Source organism: Mastigoproctus giganteus, chromosome 7 (genome assembly GCF_048544385.1).
Source record: "Mastigoproctus giganteus isolate SK-2022 chromosome 7, ASM4854438v1, whole genome shotgun sequence".
NCBI lineage: Eukaryota > Metazoa > Arthropoda > Arachnida > Uropygi > Thelyphonidae > Mastigoproctus > Mastigoproctus giganteus.
Window position 1 is genome coordinate 41881608 of NC_143581.1, and position 22397 is coordinate 41904004.

Consider the following 22397-nt stretch of genomic DNA (forward strand, 5'->3'; position numbering starts at 1 on the left):
AGACACAAATAATTATAGACTGTTAGTTTAACTTCTGTTCTGGGGAAAATAATCGAGTCACTGGTTAAAGAGTGATACAGGACCACCTAGACAAGACCAGCAATAGTTCAGACACAGCATGGGTTTGTTAAGGGAAAGTCTAGTTTGACCAATTTGATTGGATACTACAGTGTAGTCACAAAGGAACTGGATGCAAAAAATAATTTTGATATCATATACTTGGATTTCAGGAAAGCTTTTGATACTGTTGCACATGGAACACTACTGTACAAATCGGAGCTGTATGACATTAAGGGCAAGTTACTGCAATGGATAAAGGGATGGTTGAGTGGGAGATGGCAAAGAGTGGTGATAAATGGACACTGCTCTACGTGCACTAATGTTATTAGCAGAGTCCTCCAGGGTTCAGTGCTGGGCCCATCATTGTTTTGTGTACAGTAAACCCCCGCTTTTCGCGGGGTTACGTTCCTCAGAAATGCCACGAATACTGAGTTTTGGCTCTCATAGTAATAAAGGGGTTCCGTTCCAAAGTATGAAATATAAGAAAAACTAGTCTAAAATTTTGTCTATGTATGTATTATATGTACCTTCATAATATGACTATGTACATAGTGAAATGCAAGCATATGGCATCGAAATGAAAATAAGAAACAATTTAATATTAAATGTAATGGTTATTAGAAATTTCAAACAAATCTTTCAAACCAGTGCCTTTGCTAGCTAAAAAACTTATCCCGCCAGTGCTATCACCAGTTTCGCTAAAGTGTTGATAAAGGAGTTTTGCCTTTTCACGAATTATGAGTGAACTTAACGGAATTTTATTTTGAGTTCGGTCTTCTATCCACAGATTTAAAGCCTTTTCCATTTTTTCTATTTTAACATCGTGAGTTACAGAGCAAATTTTTGAAGCAATTAGCGCGTTTTCACTGACACTACGGCGGATTTTTTCTTCCGATTTTTTGATTGATCATACCGTTGACTCATTGATTTTATAATGTTTTGCCACTGAGAAGACACTTTCACCATTAGAAATTTTGTCTAACAACTCAATTTTATTCGCCAATGTCATCACCTTCTTTGATATTTTCACATTTCCTTGTTATTCGTAGCCATATTTTTGTATGGGTTAGAAAGCACCAACAGGTTCAACTCCTCTCATATCTACTACCAATTTGTTAAATGCTAATTTCCATGTAATTCCCCAGTCAGGCAAGATACCCTAGTTCAATTTCAATCCTTCTAAAACTTTGTCTTATATCTCGCAAAATAGGATTCTTTCAATCCTATGCTTATCTTCGATGACACTTAGATTTCTAGACAAGACATCTCTATTACAGATTACCCTGACTTCTAATCTCTCTTGGCATAAGTACATCACAAAAATTGCTTCCTTTGCATATAATAAACTGGGTTTTCTCTTTTGCTCTCAGCATTACTTTTTTTCTAAACAGCTACTCAACTCTGTACAAATTTCAAATCCGCCCTACCAAGGAATATTATTCCCACATCTGGGGCAGTGGCCCCATAACCTCTCTCAGGCTTCTAGACTCCATTCAAAAGAAGAGGGCAGTGAAGTTAATTAATGATCCATCTCTTACGAAGTCTCTCCATTTTCTGTCTCATATATGTTTTTTCTCCTGCATACTTTTCTATAGATTTACTTCCATGAGCACTGGTCTTCTGAATTGGCTTCCAAACCTGTACCACAACTAATCAGCATCCATGTACTCTCCAATTAAAAACTCACAGAACCAACTTTCATTCTTCCTCGTTTATTCTGTCAACTTCTATTTTCTGGAACAACCTCCCTTCACACATTTCCTTAAAATTAAAATTTGAAGATTAAATGCACAAGGCATAATGATATGGGTTTAAATTAACTATATAATATCAGTGTAGATACACCACAGTTTACCCATAAATTTAATTACATATGTAGCGTAAAGACATCTTTTAATTTTATCTCATATTGTGGCTACCTTCACGAGATAGTCATTGTGAAGTAGTGCAATATCTGGTATCTCGTTGTGAAGGTAGCCACAATATGTGATAAAATTAAATGATGCCTTTACACTATATATGTAGTTAAATCTATGGGTAAAGTATGGTGTATCTACACCGATATTATATAGTTAAGTTAAACTCATATCATATTACACCTTGTGCATTTAATCTTAAAATACTGTATCATTCTGTTCACCATTTGGCATTTCTCATATTGTGGAATGACTTCACAACTGTGATGGCATGCTTGCATTATCAGGGTACCTGCCTGTCCACCGATGATGAAGCCAACTAGCTTCAAAATGGTGCCATCTGGGTGGTGGTGCCCACTGAAAATAAATAACAGTAGTCTCCTCTACTAGAGAAGCATTATTTGTTCGAAGTAGTGCAATACCTGGTATCTCATTCTGAAGGTAGCCACAATATGAATTAAAATTAAATAATGCCTTTACACTACGTACGTAGTTAAATTTATAGGTAAACTATGGTGTATCTACACTGATATTATATAGTTAAAATTAAAATGTACAGAAATTCAAGTCTAACACTTCTTTGATCCTCTCCACCTTCAACCCAGATGCAGTACTAAGTACTATAGGTTCTAATATCTTTCGAGTTCGCATAAAAAAAATAAATAAAAATTGATATATACTTGAGTTTCAGGAAAGCTTTTGATACAGTTATACAAATAAGACTGCTATAGAAATTGAAGCACTATGGCATTAAGGGTACTTAATGCCATACTCCCATTACAGACTATCAGGACAGCTCATGAAGCTTTGTCAAGGATATGCAGGAACTTTGCTAGCAGAGAGATAAAGAGCAGATTATCCCACTGTACAAAACAATGGTTAGGCCACATCTTGCATACTGCCTACTGGCTGGAGACCTCATTTTAGGAAGAATGTAAATCTGCTGGAAGAGGTACAGACAAGGACACTGAGACTGATAAAGGAAACAAGAGGGGGGTGGTCTTACCAAGAAAAGCTTCACTTCTGCAAATTGCAGTATCTGAAGACCAGGCAGCTGCGAGGTAACCTGAATTGAAGTGTTAAGGCTTTGAATGGATTGAACAAGCTCAAAGCTGATGGCATTCTTTCTCACTTAGATCACCTCGCAGGTGCTTAGTCTCAAATGCTATCAGGCAACCATACTTCCTCAATTCATTTAAATTGAGTGTGGCTGAAGAATAGTTAGTTATTTGGTTTTTAGGAGCATTTGCAACTAAGGCCATATTGCTCCGGAATATGCGGTGGTCATTCCCTGACCTTTCCGCATCCTCCGTATTTGGTGGTCACGGGCTCGAACCCTGGTCTAATCAAGAAGCATGTGCTGTGCACTGCTGCTCCTGCCCACCTGGCTATGGAGGCAGCCGCTGAAGAATAGATGTGAAGTTTGCCTTCAGCCAGTGGGTGGTTGTTTGTTAGAACAGACTTCCACTGTTGTTGTGGAAGTGGGTAGTTTGAATAAATTCAGGGAAGAACTAGACAAATTACTGTAGGACATGGACAGATGGCATGGGAAGTGGTTTTTCTGGATATTTTTTTTTTTTTTGATAGGTGATGCTTTATAAGCTTGCTTTCTTCATCATTTGCCACTATCAATACTAAGTCAAAACAATTTAGATAGCAGAAAATGTTTTCAGGACTATTGACATGCTTACCTTAAATACAAAAGTTCCACTATCTGCCCCTTCTTGAACTTTGGGAGCATAAGTACTGCAATTTTCAAATACAGGTTTATTATCATTTACATCAGTTATCAGAACTACAACCAATGCTGTACTCGTATGAATACTTCTAGCACCATTTTTACAGCATGCTCCATCATCTTCGGCAGTAACATTTAGTTCATATTTGTCTTTATCTAAATGGATAGGACCATTAATCAGACGAATTACACCTATAAAAATAAATTTAAAAAGAAAATTAAAATTGTCATGTTCATATCCTGAGTCTCTTACACAAAATGTATGCAGAAGAACAAAATCTATCAAATTATAATTATAAAAAATTATTCAACTATTGCCAAAATACTGCATACAGTGACAACAAAGCAGAAAATATCAAAGTAAAAAAAAAGTATCTATTGTCTCTAATACTCTAAAGTCTAATGTATATGAGAAAACTTACAAGAAATATTCAACTCCTTTAAGGTTTCTCAAGTACAAGACTGTTTTATATCTAATACAAATGCTCAACTGATATCATGCCACCTATAAGTCAGCAATCTATTAATGCATTTCACGCTGTTCATATAACGCTGTTCACACGACCTCCCGTTCAACGTCCTCTACCGCATGACGAGGGCATTTCGGACCCTGCAATGCTATGTGATTCCGATTCGTCTTTGTGACCCCTACACCTCCTGCATATATATATATATATATATATAGTTTTAAGTTTGTTTTGAAATAGTTTTATTTCTCATGTTTCATCAAAATATACAGTGGAGTTGTTACTAAAATGAAGGCACCTCTGTAGCCAGGTGGGAAGGAGCAGCAGTGCGTAGCACACGCTTCTTGATTAGACCGGGGTTTGAGCCCGTCACCACCAAATACAGAGGATGCGGAAAGGTCAGGGAATGACCACCACATATCCAGGAGCAATATGGCCTTAGTTGCTAATGCTCCTAAAAACCAAATAACAAATAAATAACAACAATAACTAAAATGAAGTTGCTCCTGAGTTCGGGCTCACACATTACAATTTACACCATGAAGCACCAACTGCAAAACCAATGGCCCCAGAGCTAAAAACTGTCTTAGAACAAGTAGCAAAAGTAAAATTTCATTAAATCCTGAGCACTAAATTTGAACATTTACTAACTTGTGTAATTAAAGGAGGCAGCAAAAGAGATAAGCAAACCTTTATGAGTGCATCCCGAGATTAGGGAAGGTCCTTGTGAACTTGATATGCACAAATGTATCCCCATTTCACAAAGAGGGGAGGGGGATCAAAGAGAGATAAGTAATTACAGACCTGTTGGCTTGGCTTCTGTTCCAGACAAAATAATGGAATCACTGGTTAAAAAAGTACTGCAGGATCTCCTAGAATGAAGTTATACTGCAGTCACAGCATGGATTTCTTCAGGGGTGATCTTGTCTGACCATTGGTTTTACTATGATAAGCTAACAAAGGAACTGGATAAAAAATAATAATTCTAACATCGTAGAACTTAGATTTCAGAAAAGCTTTTGATATTGTTGCACATAAAAGACAAGTTGCTGTATAAAGAAACGGTTGAGTGGGAGAAGACAGTAATTACACTGGTCAGCATCAATTTCCTCCCAGAAATAATTTCAACAGATTCTTGCAGGAAATATGTTCAAAATCTCAGGTACGTGCTTGAAAAGTTCTCATCACCCTCAGTTTTCAATTATTGTATTTTAATGATTGAAAACCAAGACTTAGTTGGTGTAATCATCTTTTCCATCTATTTTTTTCCCTAGAAAATTTGGGAGATTTCTAGAGCATTTGAAAATGTTCTAGAATACTGTTACATGTGGTCAGGATGTTTCTGGATAGTCCTAGAACTTTCAATAGCATTCTCCAGAAACATTGTGAGCCTTCTAGAAACTTCTCTGCCAGTGCCAGTATACATATTAGCAAGTTCAGCACCAAGCAAGCATTTTCCTATTTCAAAAAATAGTGTTTCAGAGAGCAAGTGGTGAACAAAGTGAACAAGTGTTTTAGTGAATTAGTGTTTGTAAATAAGTGTTGTGTGCATTAGTGTAAATCATGAGCTATGTTAAAATTAGAAATAAAAACCTACAATTTCTTAGTTGTGTTCTTATGTGCTTAAACATACATGAAATATATTGTGTTCATGCTGAAATAAGACTGATAGCTTTTGCTACATTTGCGGAGAAGTGGTATTAAAATCGCAGCGGAAGCTATTGTCACAACTTGTGAGAAAAGTCTTATGAACTCTATTTTGATTATAATATTGGAGATCAAGATAAAGTATGGGCTGCAAAGATTTCCTGTAGCTCATGTTCAAGGACATTAACAGGTAGTCATAAATTGATGCTTTCTGCTGTTCTGGTGATATGGTGGGAATGTTGAGACTACATAAACAATTGTTACTTTTGCATGGCCAATATTTCTGGTTTTTCTGGGAAATCCAAGCATAAAGTAGAGTATCTCAACTTACCTTCTGCTGTAAGGCCAGTTCCTCACAACGATACAATGCCAAAACCGGCAGAAACTTATGGACTTGACTGATTCAGGGTCACAAAAGGAGTCTTCAGAGGATGCAGAACCCAGAACAAATACAGAACCAGATCTTTCAACTCTTGATAGTGCAAATTCACATCTAATCACGCAGGCAGAACTGAATGATTTGGTCCAATGTTTGGAGCACTCCAAAACCAAGGCTCAATAACTAGGATCAGGGCTTTAGCAGTGGGATCTTCTTGAAAAGGGTGTTAAGGTGTCCTTTTATAGGAAGAGGCAATTGAACATAACCTATTACTGCAGGGATTGGGCTTTGGTTTATTGTAAAATGAATTAATGAAAGAGTTACATCCGGAGCACATCCACAAGTAGTGGAGGCTTTTCAATGAGTCATCACTGGTCAGGTTGAAAGTAGTTTTACTCCATAATGGAAATAAATATCCATCTATACCATTGGCCCATGCAGTTCACATGACAGAAACACATGAGAACACACAAGTTCTTTTACAAATAATATGCTATCAAGAATACAAATAGAATATCTGTGCAGACCTAAAGGTGGTAGCTTTCCTGACTGGGTTGCAAGGTGGATACACTAAATACTACTGCTTTTTGTGTGTGGGACAGCCGAGCAAAGGATGCCACTACAGGATAAAACAATGGCCACCATTCAGAAACTACACCAGGCCAGAAAAAAACCACACCAGAAAAATGTAGCACATCCTGCTTCTTTGGTGAATAAGTCAAAAAAATCTATTTACCTCCATTGCACATCAAGCTAGGTTTGATAAAAATATTTGTGAAAGCGACGGACAAAAAGGGAGAAAGATTTTCCTGTTTGAGGCAAGAATTTCCTCTTGCCTCAAACCAAACTGCTATTCCAAGATGAGTAATTCACAAAAAAATTAAATGCTACAGAAATAAGAGCCTAGAAGGTATTTGAAAATGTCTGCTGGAACTTTTTAGGCAATGAGAAATCACAAAATTACAGTGGATGAGCTAATTTTTAGCATACAGAGAGTTGGGAGGCAACATGTCGTTAAAACTTCATTTCCTACATTCTCATTTAGATTTTTTCCTGAAAACTTGGGAACGGTCTCCGATAAACACAGTGAAAGGTTTCACTAAGACTTTTCTCAAATTGAAAAAAGATACCAGGGAAATTGGAATCCAAATATGTTGGCAAACTACTGTTGGAATCTTGCAAGGGAAACAACCAATGGATGATTAAAAAAAAGGCAAAAAATAACAAAATAAGTGTTTTGTTATCAAATACACATTTTTGTAAATAGAATAAGATTAACAGACCGATTGTTCAATATTTAGTACTGTACGTTTTCTTAAAATATATGAAATGTTTTTACTAGAAACTTAGTTTTTGACTTTCCTTCTCCCTTAAAATTGGTGGGTGTTACAGCAATATGGTTCCCATATTTGAATTCACAATGTCAAACCTACAAGAATCACCATGACTTTTAACCGGGGCCAAAAAAAAAAATATATATATATTTTTTTTTTTTTCCAACCAGAAGTTATCAATGGGTACAGCTCTTCTTGGACTAATTGTTTGTTATTTAGTTTTTAGGAGCATTAGCAACTAAGGCCATATTACTCCGGAGATACGCTGTGGTCATTCCCTGACCTTTCCACATCCTCCATATTTGGTGGTCACGGGCTCGAACCCCAGTCTAATGAAGAAGTGTGTGAGACACACTGCTGCTCCTGCCCACCTGGCTATGGAGGCTCTTGGACTAATATTACTAGCAGAGTCCCCCAGGGTACAGTGCTTGGCCATTCCTTGTTTTCTATATTTATAATGATAAAAATCATATACAGCTTAATCTCTAAGTTTGCAAATGATATAAAGGTTAGCAGAGTAGTTAATTACAGTAATCAGGCTATGCAATTGCAACAAGATCTAGACCACATATGGGAAACCTTGGGCCTGTGGCAATCTTGCCTGTGGCCCGCAACCAATACAGACAAAATATTTAATATACTGTAAAGTGTAAATTCTGCTATGAAAGATAATTTTATAGAAGTATAAGTGTTCGGTTATAAAATAAAAATATAATATTATATTATATTATTTATTTTATTATTATAAAATAAATAATATAATAATGTTAATTCATATATATGCCTAAAATCAAATAAAATTAAGTTAGCTATTTAGGAAAATTGACTCCGTTCTACTTGATGCAATTTTAACATGTATAAGTTCAAATCATTGTTTTAGATAAGTTCATCCTCATATCCTTTCCCTCAGTCATTTTCTCTCATTTCCATTAAACAGCTGACACGTTTTTTAATTTTCACCTGACAATTCAATCAGATGGGCAAGAAAAATCTTACTTTGTTCATATTTTTGCCTTTTTATTACCTAAAATTTTTGCAGAATGCAAAGGTCTTTGCTCTGAACTATTTTTAAGTAATTAACTTAACTAGTGCTGTTGTTATTTGGATTTTAGGAGCATTAGCAACTAAGGCCATATTGCTCCGGGATATGCGGTGGTCATTCCCTGACCTTCGCGCATCCCCCGTATTTGGTGGTGACGGGCTTGAACCCCGGTCTAATCAAGAAGCGTGTGCTGCGCACTGCTGCTCCTTCCCACCTGGCTACGGAGGCGCCTTTAACTAGTGCTACAGTAATGTATTTCACTTTTGTGGAATTTCATGTTTTCTTGCAAACTTGAACTAATTGTCAACTTAGGTAATTGAGCTACAGGTTTAGACCGGCAACTGCAGTCCTGTTGGCTCCTGCAGTAATAATATTTTCGTTTGTGGTACGTAGTTCTTATTGTGTTTGTGCATTTACTTTATAAGTTTGATCACTGATTTTTGATGAAAAATAACCCTTACAGTGTCATTGTCGAACAAAAGAAAGCTATCCTACAAGAGAGTGTTTCAAGAACAGTGGACAAATGATTATTTTTTTTTTTAATCAAAAAACAAACCCATGTGTTTAACCTGTTCTGAAACTGTTTCTGTCTTCAAGGAATACAACATTAAGCATCATTACAATACAAAACATAGTGAATATCATATCATAAACTTTAAGGAGAAATTAGAAAGATGAAACTAGAAAAACTGATGAAACAGACTAAGAGCCTGACTATATTTTTTTTGAAAAAGCAGAAATTTTCTGACAAAATTTTGCTTATGAGTTATACCAGAGAAAATTGCCAAACACTCAAAAAGTTACTCTGGTGGTGAATTTGTCAAGGAGTGCTTAACCTCTGTTAATATTTTGTATCTAGAGAAGAATGAAGAGTTCATGCCATTGGCTTGTCCTGAAAAACGGTTACGAGACACACTGAGGAAATTTCTGCAGATATAGGAAAAAAGCTTAGCAATGCTGGCTTCTAAATTTGAGGCTTTTTCGTTGGCTCTCGATGAAAGCATTGATATATCGGATACGGCCCAGCTGGCAATTTTTATTCGTGGGATTGATGGTGCTTTTTCTATTACTGAAGAAATTCTTTGCCTTTGAAGTATGAATGATACTACCACAGGTGATGATGATATATTCAACGAACTAAAAGCATCCATGAAGATATTTGCCTCTACTAATGCTAATTAATCTTTCTTTTGATAAGCTCGAAAGTGTGACAACAGATATGGCTCTAGCAATGATCAGAAATAAGGTGGGTCTATTTCCAAAATAAAATCGGAAATACATTTCCTCAACTTGGAAGAAAAAGATTTTGCTTCTTTTCGCTGTTTGATACACCAGGAGAAGAGAACTTGTACACTAAATCTCTTAAATTTTCAATTGTGATGAAAGTTGTAGCTCAACATTAATATTACAATATCAAAGGGGGCTCAACCATTGCCAGTCTAAGCCATTCCTTGAAGAACTTGAGAATGAATACAGAACATTGGTCTATTATTGCAAAGTTCATTGGTTAAGCAAAAAAAAAAAAAAAATTCTTCAGCACTTTTATAAAAAGCAAATCTGTTCCATAACTGGAAAGTACTGAATGGATGTGTTATCTTGCATTTCTTGTTGATATCACATCTCATTTAAACGAGCTAAATCAGAAAATAAAAGTACAAAATCAGTTCATGAACTTTATGCTCATATAAAAGCTTTTCAAACCAAACTTCAACTTTGGGAAAGACAACTTAGAGATGATGACACTTACCACTTTTACAATCACAATAGTTCTGAGTATATTTCATATACTGAAGAGTTAGTAGCCATTAACATAGAATTTGGTGTTAGATTTCAAATCAAAATATGCAAATTTCACACTATTTTCAAATCCTTTTAATGCAGATATCTATCAGGCAAGAAAAGAGCTGCAAATGGAACTAATTGAACATTGAACTTAAAAGCAGTGATCTTCTTCAACAGAAATCAAGATGTTTCTCTACTGGAATTGCCTCTTCTGTTAGACTGCTTTCCATGAATAATAAAATTTGGTAGAAAACATGCCTCAATTTTTGGCGATACCCATAAATGTAAACATTATTTTCAAGTATAAAATTCACCAAGTCTAAATCAAGATCGACAAATATGCATTTAAAAGCAACTTGAAGGAGGCAACAACTATTCCTGCTACATTTGAAAATTTGGTAAAATTTTCTCAAGTGCAAGTAGTAGTAGTAGTAGTAGTGGCATGTGATGCAAGAAAGCAAACGTATGAGCTTATGCAGCATCAGCCAAAAAAAAAAAAAAAAAAAATTTACAAAACAATCCCCTCTAAATATTTGTCCAGTTCCTCTTAAATTTATTTAACCTATCAACTTCCACAACGACAGATGGAAGTTTGTTCCAGCAATTAATCACCTGCTGGCTAAAGGCAAATTTCCGCACATCTATTCTACATCTGTCCTTCCTCAATTTCAATTTATGCCCCCTTAGGTTCGTAATTTGAACAAGTGGAAGAATCCCATCAGAATTCAGCGTGCTCAACCCATTCAAGGCCTTATACACCTCAATCAGATCACCTCGCAGGTGCCTAGTCTCCAGCTGCTGCAATTTGTAGAACTTAAACGTCTCCTGGTAAGAGGATCCCTTCATTTCCATCACCAATCTTGTTGCCCTTCTCTGTACAAGCTCAAGCAAATCTACATCCTTCCTAAAATGAGGCCTCCAGACCTGCACACAGTACTCAAGGCATGGCCTGACCATTGCCTTATACAGAGGTACAATCACCTCCTTTTCCCTGCTAACAAAATTCCTGTATATCATTGACAACAACCCATGACCTGCCCTGCCTGGCAGCCTGTCTGCATTGCTCAGAAAACTTCATATCTGACTGCACAATTACTCCCAAGTATCTCACTAACAGTAAGTAAATTGGTTACATTTTCCTTCTAATAAACTTAGTTTCTATAATTATACAATTATCATAATTACAATATATATTTCTGGAATTTGATGAATGGCAATTAGATATATGAAAAAATTATTGGTTCAACTATACCATTTTTTAATATTTCTTAATTCATCATTTTTATGATTTATTTATAATAAAATAGTTGAATTTTATTATTTTATGTTATAAGTCACGACTATTAGGTAAATTTGCCATTCTTTTAGTAAAGTGGCCCGCTGAACAAAAAAGGCTGCCCATGCTTAATCTAGGCAAATTAGGCAAGATGGACTGAGACACGTGAAATGGCAAATGTTGGCTTTTTTTTTTTTTGGCTGATGGCTGTGTAAAATTTTCTTGCATCATTTGCCACTACTAATAATAATTAAAATAATGATGAAATGGGAAGTGAATATGATTCACTTCTCTAACACACAAACTCAAACTGAATTTTTGAACAGCATTCAGAAGTGCATTTATTTCTCCCTGACACAAATTCCAATCTCTTGACTGTTTCCTTAATGAATTAAGTTGATAAGATAGGTCAAAGCTCAATGAATTAAATTCGTTTACAGAGTTCACATTTAACTGCATTTATCGTCATGGATAAAATAAATTTGATTGTAAAGAAACTTTAATTTATGATTCAAAAGTTAGGGAAAAAAAACAAACAAAAAGAAAAAAAAAAAAAAAGACACTCTTTTCCAACACTAGATTTTTTTTTTTTTTTTTAAACCAAAAATGGCCTGAAATTGAAGCGAGAGGTAAAAATGGATAACAAACATATTTAAGCAGAATTGATTGACTTTTGTTCATACTTTCCTGAAAACTACATAATGGATTTTGGATAAGAAATCCATTTCGTGACCCAAAAATATTCCCAATAATTTTTCAGTTCAAGAATGTTACCAATCTAGAGAACTTTCCTTGTAATGATAATATGTGCAATGAACTTCAAACAAAAAATTTTTGGGAAAAAAAAGGACTAAATTACAAACTTCTTTCAGACAGAACTTGAAAATTTGTTTCCATTTAGCACATCATATTTATGTGAATATGGATTCTCAGCTATGCTTGCCATTAAAAATCATTACTAAAATAAATTGCACATTGAGCCTAGCTTACACTTAAAATTAACAAAAACTGCTCCTGATATAAAAAAATTGTGCTCAATGAGGCAAGCTCAGCACACACACTAATTGGAAATAGTATTTTTAAAATTTTTTATCATTTTAATTTTTATGTTGGCATGTCCATCAGTGATCAATATGAAAATAAGGACCAATAATTATATTCTTAATGACCAGTAACTGGTTAGTGATGCTTCTGCTGTACCACAACTTTGTTACAAAAATAAAGTTATAATGGGTAAAAACAATGAAATCAGTTTTTGTTCATACGTTTCTAAGTTTTATAATTTATTATGAAACTTAGAAATATAGTGTGGTGGTACAATAACTTATTTTATTATATTTTTTTAAATGGTACAGTAACAAAGGAGGCTGAAAAACCTTTGGCATATATACTTGTGCAGTGTCCTCCCCAGAAAATTTTGCCAGCCAGGTGGCATTATGAAGTAGCCGGGTAGGGAAGTGTAATACTTCGCAATATTATGAACTTTTCTGTTATTTATAAATGTGACTTAAGTGATCCAGAGCAAAAATTAATTGCATAATTTAACATTATATGCTCCTGTCGCACTGACCTCGATTGCATAGTATGTTCTAATTAATACTGATCGCGATCAGTGAGCAGTACCATATAGTACTGCAAGAATCATTTAAATTTTAGTTGGGTGGTCGGTTAAATTCACCAGGTGGCGCAGCCATTGGATAGGTCCTGGGGAGAGCACTGTTGTGAACTGTGATGCTGGTGGTACCAGTGCTTCTGCACATGACTTTGTGAAGCACTGCATCAACAAAAGATTATTATTTGAAAGAAATTTCACTGTTCATTTAAGGGAGAAAATCTTAACTCTAACCACTTTCATCTGAAGTCCACATTCAGCAACAATTTCTTGCTCAAATATTGTGATATATTTACTTGAGCAAATATTTCACTGTTAATGCTTTACAGCATTTCTGTTAGATGTTTTATGTATGCAGGGTTATACCTCCTTTTACTGATCCATAGCCTATGCATGTTGTAAAAGGGATCAAAAAAAAAATGTTGGTACAGGGAAAACATCCAGCCAAAAAAAAACTCCTTACAATTAAACAATCATAGCCCCATATAGATGGCAAGATTTGAAGCTTACCCCTGAGAATGAAAATTAAGGCCACTTAGTTAATGATTATTTTACATATGAAAGATCACCTGGACTTTATACTTGTGATTATAAGGGACCATTATTCTTTCTTGAAAATATAATTCTCGTACCATCACACACGAAGGAAAATTATAAGTATATTAGGTAACAGGTTAAACTGATTTGCATTGTCTTCCTATTGTACAAGTAAGAATAACAGGAAGATTGAAGCTGTGACATGAATTATTCATTTTTAAAATCAGAAGCTTAACCTTAGTAAATAATAAGAAAAGGCAGTTTGTATATTTGAATATAATTTTAATGGTTTACGAGTTAATTTGTTACTAGTGCTGCACAAATAAAACAATGTGCGATATTTCAAAATTATATTTTCCATGTTGGTTAGTCACAGTGGCTGCTTCCAGGGTTTCTATCTAGAAAGACAAGGGGATTAGCAAGGATTACATAATGATAGAATAAATTAATGAGATTATGTAAAAAAAAATTCATAACACACAAATAATTTTTCAAAATTAGTTTAAGACATTATCTGGCACTAAATTCGATAAAGATGACATTAAGATGCTTTCCAGATCCTATCATAAAACTAATGCAGGAATCCTGAACAGCTAGGTCTGCCATAATGTGGTGCAAGTGCTTCTTACTAAATATTTAATCTCATTGATAAAAACTACAACATCCTACCTAAATTCCAAATTACATTAGTAATGATTAAACATTATCTGTAATAAATTTTATACCTGTCCTAGGATCAATCTGAAACATTCCAGAAACTGTGCCACCCCCTAAGAAACCAAATTTGACATTATCTCCATCAATATCACTAGCGACAACTGTGGTAACTAATGTGTTTGGACCTGCAGTTTCATCAACACTAGGTGTGTATACATCCTGGCTAAATTTTGGTGGTTCATCATTTCTGTTTTCTGTATAAATACGAACAGTAGCAGTTCCAGTAAGAGAGGGTTCTCCTTTGTCAGTTGCTCTAACAGTTAATACATAAATATCCACTAGATCTGCATCCAATCGCTTATTAGAATAAATAATCCCTTTGTCATCAATGGTAAAATCATCCTTATCCAAGAAATAAGACACATCAGAGTTTTTTTCTTTGTCTAAATCAGTTGCTGATACTGCAAAATATAAAACAAAATATTAGTATCACTAGTCAAACTGATTGCATTATTCAAATACGTCTAAAAAACAAAAAAAAATTAATTCAAATAGAATACATTAACACAAAATTAATGTATAAAATATTCCTAATATATATTGTTTTGGGTGGAGGAGAAATACAAAGAGAAACAAATTCAATACTGCTGTCCTTAAAATAATTTAAACTTATACAAATAATCAAAAAATTTTAAACAATCTTAAGATAATTTTTGGTTTAATGGAGAGGAGAAAAAAAAAAGTTGCAAAAGTCAAGTTATGAGCTCTTTAATAACAATTTAGATAAAATTTATGGTGTATATTTAAATTTTATCTGTTCAAGGTTTAGGCCTAAATGGATGTCAGATGAACTAATGAGACTTCTTGAGCTTCTTGATGCACAATGCAGTGAATTCCAATCAGAGGTTCAGCTCCGATATCTATCATTTCTTGGTTATTCTACCCATAAGCCCAATGTTTTAACCAATCATATTTTTTCCACTGTCAGTTGTAACTCATACCAGGTTTTTAATATTTAATCCTAACTTTTCATTAGATTGGCAAAAATTTTCAGAAAGATTTTCACCTGTAGTTGTTCTATGCATACTCTGTAGATCAGCTAAATCTTCAGCTGGTACAAAATTATCATTAATTCCACATATGAAGATAAAAAATTGAGCTGTGTCATTTCCATCAGTACTCTCATCCAGTGCCACACTAAAACATTTCATCTGTTTTATATTTTTCAAAAGTTGTTCAAACAAATTCTTTCCAATATCTTCTACTCTTCACATAATTCTGTGTCAAGACAAACTAATGTCTTGTATTATTGTCTCCGGACAAAAGGCTTCCACAACTTTTTAAAAAAAATAATGTTTAACAACTTCACCATCAACTGAAGGTTTACTTTAAAAAATGCTCAAATGTGCAACTTGGTAACTGGCACTTACAGCAGATAAATTTCTTGAGTGATACATTTTCAACGTGTTTTGTTGTTTTCTTAATTCGTTTTGTAACTTTGACCACTCCTTTATATTGATCATAACAGTTATGCTTGGAATCATAGTGTAGCTTTAAATTACATTCTTTAAAAACTGACAGTCTCCTTATACATCAAATACGCTGCATTTTCGACTTACTCAATAAAAGAAATAGTCTTCAATAAACCTTTGATTAAAAATATGACACTTCAAATCGACTTTACTCTTTCAGAACATTATTAAGAACAATTTTTTAATTCAATACCAATTAATAATAATTCAATACAATGAACAAGTTATATCAAAATAGAATTTCTCAATATGAAAAGATTGGTATGTACATAACTGTACTTAGCGTATATATGACTGAACTGGACTACACGTACAAGTTTTATACAGTCAAGCTCGATGCTTGCATGCCTGTACACACAGTGGCACGACTCTCTAAAATGCTGTTTAGTTCACTTTCTGCACAGGCCATACATTGGGCACCACTGATATAGAACAAACACAGTATTGCACAAGATGCTGCATACATATGCATGTCAGGTAAATATAAAAGTAGTTTAGTAATGTAACTGACTGACTTGTTTCAACAGAGAAATTGTGATGTCACTCAAAAAAACTTATTCAAGCAAAGCAATAAGACAGACTGCCAGGGCAGGTCATGGGGTTTTGTCAATGATATACAGGAATTTTGCTAGCAGGGAAAAGGAGGTGACTGTCCCTCTGTATATGGCAAATGGTCAGGCCACGCCTTGAGTAAAGGTCTGGAGGCCTCATTTTCGAAAGGATGTAGATTTGCTTGAGCGTGTACAGAGAAGGGCAACAAGATTGGTGAGGGGAATGAAGGGATCCTCTTACCAAGAGAGGCTTGAGTTCTGCAAATTGCAGCGGCTGGAGACTAGGCACCTGCAAGGTGATCTGATTGAGGTGTATAAGGCCTCGAATGGATTGAGCATGCTGAATTCTGATGGGATTCTTCCACTTGTTCAGATTACGAACCTAAAGGGGCATAAATTCAAATTGAGGAAAGACAGATGTAGAATAGATGTGCGGAAATTTGCCTTTAGCCAGTGGGTGATTAATTGCTGGAACAAACTTCCATCTGTCGTTGTGGAAGTTGATAAGTTAAATAAATTTAAGGAGGAACTGGACAAACATTTAGTGGGAATTGTTTTGTAATTTTTTTTTTTTTTGGCTGATGCTGCGTAAGCTCATACACTTGCTTTCTTGCATCACATGCCACTACTTCACTATGATCCAGATGAGACTGATATTTGCGTTCAAATTCAAAGTGGTGAGATCTCTGCATATCATAATGTACTTTTAGTTTATTTAAAGCAGGAAAAAATAAACAAATTTTATATATATATATATTGACCTAAGTTGAAAAATATTAACATGTGGCATTTGATATATTCACAGACTCCCAACAGGACTATTTTTTATTTATTTTAAATAAATACATTGGTTAAAAAGTTGCTACTCATTTTACTTTACACTACTAATATTTCTTTGCATGCCAACAAAATTTCTGGCATGCAACATATTTTCCATCCCTGGTATAATGTGCAGCTATAAAATTATTTTAATAGGTGACTGCATATTTGTCCAAACTATATTTACATTACCCACTAGTGACTTCAAGAAGAGATCACAATCTTGTAATATTTGTGCTATTGTAGTGACCTGGCCCTCTGTGGAAGCCTAGTTTGCATGGCACAATGCCATCTGCCACTCTTTTGGAGAGGTCTACTTTGATTCCTATTGACAACTGAAGGAACTTCTAGAGTCTTCATTCAAGGCTGTAGTCAGCCGATATCAGGCAGAGGGTAGTTTTCCCTGCAAGCTACTCCACGTTTTTCAGCCAAACACATACAAATCAACCATTAAACACTTCTACAAACAATACATTTAGTTATAAGTCATCATCATCATCATCAGCCATTTTCAATCCACTGCAGGATGAAGGCCTCTCCAGAAACTTTCCAGTTCCTTCTGTTTCGAGCACTGGCCATCCATTTACTACCCACAAACATGAATTTCATCTATCCATCTCTGCCTTTGTCTTCCAGGTTTTCTTCTAGCTCCTCTTGGATACTATTCTGTTATTTTCTTAGTCCATCTGTCATCATGTCTTCGAGCTATGTGTCCTGCCCAAGACCATTTTAGTTCTTTAGTTTTGACAAGAATGTCCTTTACTTGAGTTTGCTGCCTAATCCATGTGTTTCTCTTCTTATCTAACAGTCTGATTCCCAATATAATTCGTTCCATTCTTCGCTGTGTAGTTCTCAGCTTCTCTTCCATTCTTTTGGTGAGTGCCCAAGTTTCACTTCCATAAGTCATGGTGAGGAGTATACATTAGTTCATTATTTTACATTTCAGACAAACTGGGATATTGCTCTTCAGTATGTGACTATATTTCCCGAATGCTATCCATCCAAAATTTATTCTTCTCTTGACTTCCAGCCGTTTATCATTATTACAGCTAATAACTTGTCCCAGATAAGTATATGACTCCACCTTTTCAATTACTGCTCCTTCAATCATTATTTCCCTTTCTGTGGCATTACTTGTTCATCATTATTTTTGTTTTAGCCATATTCATCTTTAGTCCGAAATCCTTACTAACTGTGCATAACTGATTAAGATTTTCCTCTAATTCTATGGGATCGTGGCTTATGACCACAATGTCATCTGAAAACTGTAAATAGTTTAGGTACTCTCCGTTCACACTGACTCCTTTCTGCAACCAGTCTAATCTTCTGAAAGCTTCCTAAGGGCAGCAGTAAACAGCTTCGGAGATATTGTGTCTCCTTGTCGAACTCCTTTCTCAATTTTAAATTTCCTACTGTCTTTGTCTAGTCTAATAAAGGAGGTAGCACTCATATATTTTCTTCAAAATCATAATATATGGGGTATCTTTGCCTTGTCTTGCAGTGCCCGAAACATTACACGCCAGGACATCCAAGCAAAGACAGCTTAGAAGACTTGAACAATCATAAAAATTTTTAAGCGCCTCCAAGTGCTTTATGCTGTATGGAGTCAAATGCCTTTTCATAATCCACAAATTCCAGGCATAATGGTGTTTTATATTCGTTTGCTTTCTCCATTAGCTGTGATATTACACGAAGGTGATCCATAGTTGAGAATCCTGTCCTAAAGTCAGCTTGCTCTTTCGGTTGATTCTCATCAAGTATTCTTTCTAATCTGTTAGTAATGACCCTTGTGAACAACTTGTAAATGTGGGATAACAAGCTAACTGGTCTATAATTTCCAATTTATCTCCTTTCTTATGCAGCAAAACTATGATTGCATTATTCCACTGCTTAGGCGTCACACCTTTTCTAATGCACTTTGTGAAGAGCCTTGCCAGTTTTTGTGTTATGTCTCTTCCTCCCAATTTTAACAACTCTAAAGTAACTTCGTCTTCCCCCAGGGCTTTCTGATTCTTCATTTTCTTCAATGCGTGTTCTACCTCATCAGGAAGAATATCCTGTATGTCGTATGTGTTGCTACTTTGCAATCCATCTTCCCCACTGCTGGCATCATTCCCCTGCTCCTTGTATAATTCTCTATAGTAGTCTTCTGCTATTTGAATTATGCCTTCTCTGCTGTTTATAAGTACACCATCGCTATTCTTCAGTTTCAGTATCATTTGTCTTTCTGTATTACTGCTCATGGCTGTTGATTTAAATCCTTTGTTTTCCCTTAATGCTTGTTCTACTTTTCTTGTGTTAAATCTTCTTATGTCCTCTGAGTCTCTTTCTAATGGCTTTGCATAACTCAGTATAATCAATTTTCTCCCTGTTAGTGTTTTTCTTGCTTTTTTAGTTATAAGTGCACATTCATAACTGTAAGTGGGGAAGGGGAGGTCATTAATACCAATATTTATTATCACAGTGACCTGAACACTAAGTATAGTATAACAGATTTGGATGATGATTAAATTATCTTATTTACTCTCATTTCGTGTAACAAAAAATGCCTACAACAAGAATGCTTTTTTTTGTTTTATATTTATAATTACTACATAAATTGTTGGTAACTTTAGGGATCCAATTTCAGTATGACTGCCCAACTACAGTGACCAATAATTTCTTGTTCCTGCAATGTCCAGTCTTTTTTATTATTATTATTATCATCCAAAATGATCATATTGTGGCTTGTGTTCCTACTGCAATACTGTCTTTTTAGGAGGTGCTTCTTCAATAAAACCTTGCAGTAAAATTCCTTTGCACATCAGTTTTTCCTGTCTGTGGTCATTCATGAGCTCATACATTTATGAAGTGCCATTCTTCCAAACTATAAAAATTGTGTGTATTCCACCATCTAAAATAAAAGAGAACAGAAAAGATCTAATTATGCTGCTTCAGTGAAAATGTGGGGGAGCAACACAACTTTCAGACTACCCTGGTTCCAATCTATTAGGTCATTTCTTTTCAAAATTCATTTCAGTTTGCAAGAGCTTCAGTCAAATAAAGGAAACAAATCTCATTGGTTTTCCAGAGTTAGCATTAGCAGCTTATGATGCAAGAAAGCAAACCCACTTCACCTATCAATACCCTCTAATAGTTTGTCTAGTTCTTCCTTGAAGTTATTTAAGCTATCAACTTCCACAACAACAGATGAAAGTTTCTTCCAGCAATCAACCATTCACTGGCTAAAGACAAACTTCACATCTATTTTGCAATCATCCTTCCTCAATTTTAATTTATGCCCCCTCATGTGTGTAGTCTGAGTAAGAGGAAGAATCTTATCAGTTATGAGCTTGCTCAAGCTATTCAAAGCCTTCAACATCTCAATCAGATCACCTCACCGGTGCCAAGTTTCCAAAAGCTGCAATTTACAGAACTTAAGACTTTCTTGATAAGAGGATCCCTTCATTCCCCTCGCCAATGTTGCCATTCTCTGTACTTGTTCTAGCAACTCCACATCCTTCCCAAAATGAGGCATCCAGACCTGTACACAGTCCTCAAGGCGTGGCCTGATCATTACCTCATATACAGGGATAATCACCTTTTCCCTCTAGCAAAATTTCTGTATATCTTTGACAAAACCCCCATGAGCTCTCCTGGCAGCCTGTCTGCAGTGCTCAGAGAACATCATATATGACTGCACAATTACTTCCAGTCTTTTTTGTCCCCATAACCATCATAACCTCAAAACTCATCAATCATACTGCAGGATGGAAGAGTTGACCAGAACTTAGCTCTGGAAACTAAACATGGGTTCCACCACTTTAAGCCTCCAATAAGCAAAGTGGTTTTATTGCAGCAGTTGAGTCATCTACGACCTAGTACTGCCTGGTAACATAGAGGGGCGGCACTCCTCCATGTGGTGTGGGCACCACACCTCAACCCCTGCTTACGTTGGTTCACACCTGGGTGGTCACCCACCATGTATTTGTGCATGGAGGTTATACCCAGAATTTCCAATTAAATTAACAGAATTTAACACACACTACAGTATTATTCTATTAAATATATGTATTAGTTTATGGGGAAGATTATCGTACGAGACATACCTAGAAAAATCTATGGAGTACACAAGCGAAATATGTTACATATACATAAAGGTTAATATACAAAAACTTGTTGTATACCTACAATCTGTGTGACTTCTTCCAGGGTTAACTACCCAAACTGAAAGGATAAAACAATTATAAGAGGTTCTCAGTTTCTGTAATGATCAACATGCACCAAGGCAAAATCAATTTTGAGGTTATATAACAAATAATAGAATTTTGAATTATACAAAAAAGAACAGAAATTAAGAAATTTCAAATTTATATAATGCATAGTAGATATTGATTATCGTTGACCTGCAGAGAATGAAAGATATAAAGTTAACTAAAGCAAGAATAAAGCAGGCTTACCATGTCCAAGCAAAAGAACCATGTGTAGATTTTACTGTAGTCAAAAAGAAAATGTAGTAGAGTATAATGTGTGGCCCTCTAGTGAGAATTGGAAAGTGCTAATGCCTGTGTTGGATGTTGTAAAAAGTGTTTTGATATGCAGGTAATTAGTCAATTTGTTATATATTAAGTTCATGCATAATGAAACTTGGCAATAGTGAGATGACAGTTTCATTATGCATGAACTTAATATATATATAATTAATATATAGCTAATATTAATTGAGTATAATAGGATAATATAGAATTTAGGATAATATAGTTAACACTATATTATCCTAAATTCTGTTATTTGTTATATAACCTCGAAAATTGATTTTGCCTTAGTGCATGTTGATCTTTACAGAAACAGAAAAACTCTTATTGTTGTTTTTTTCCTTTCAATTTAGTTGGTTGACCCTGGAAGAAGTCACCCAGATTGCAAGTTTACAGCAATGTACTTCACTTGTGCATTCTGCATAGATTTATCTAGGTATGTCTCTTGCGATAATCTTCCCCATAAACTAATAAATACATTAATAAAATAATACTGTATAAATATTACAGTATGGATGTAATGTATCTACTGCA

At 35.0% G+C, this 22397-nt stretch overlaps 1 protein-coding gene across 1 annotated transcript in view; it reads right to left on the reverse strand.

The window, feature by feature from the left end:
* The window catches only part of LOC150082844 (neural-cadherin-like), a 500869-nt gene that overhangs the window by 395899 nt on the left and 82573 nt on the right, over positions 1 to 22397 (reverse strand). Inside the window, exons 7-8 of the mRNA XM_090377625.1 lie at positions 14516 to 14908; positions 3668 to 3906 (exon numbers count right to left, since the gene is read on the reverse strand). Coding sequence (XP_090233751.1) covers positions 3668 to 3906; positions 14516 to 14908 — 632 coding nt within the window. The remainder of the gene's footprint in view (positions 1 to 3667; positions 3907 to 14515; positions 14909 to 22397) is intronic.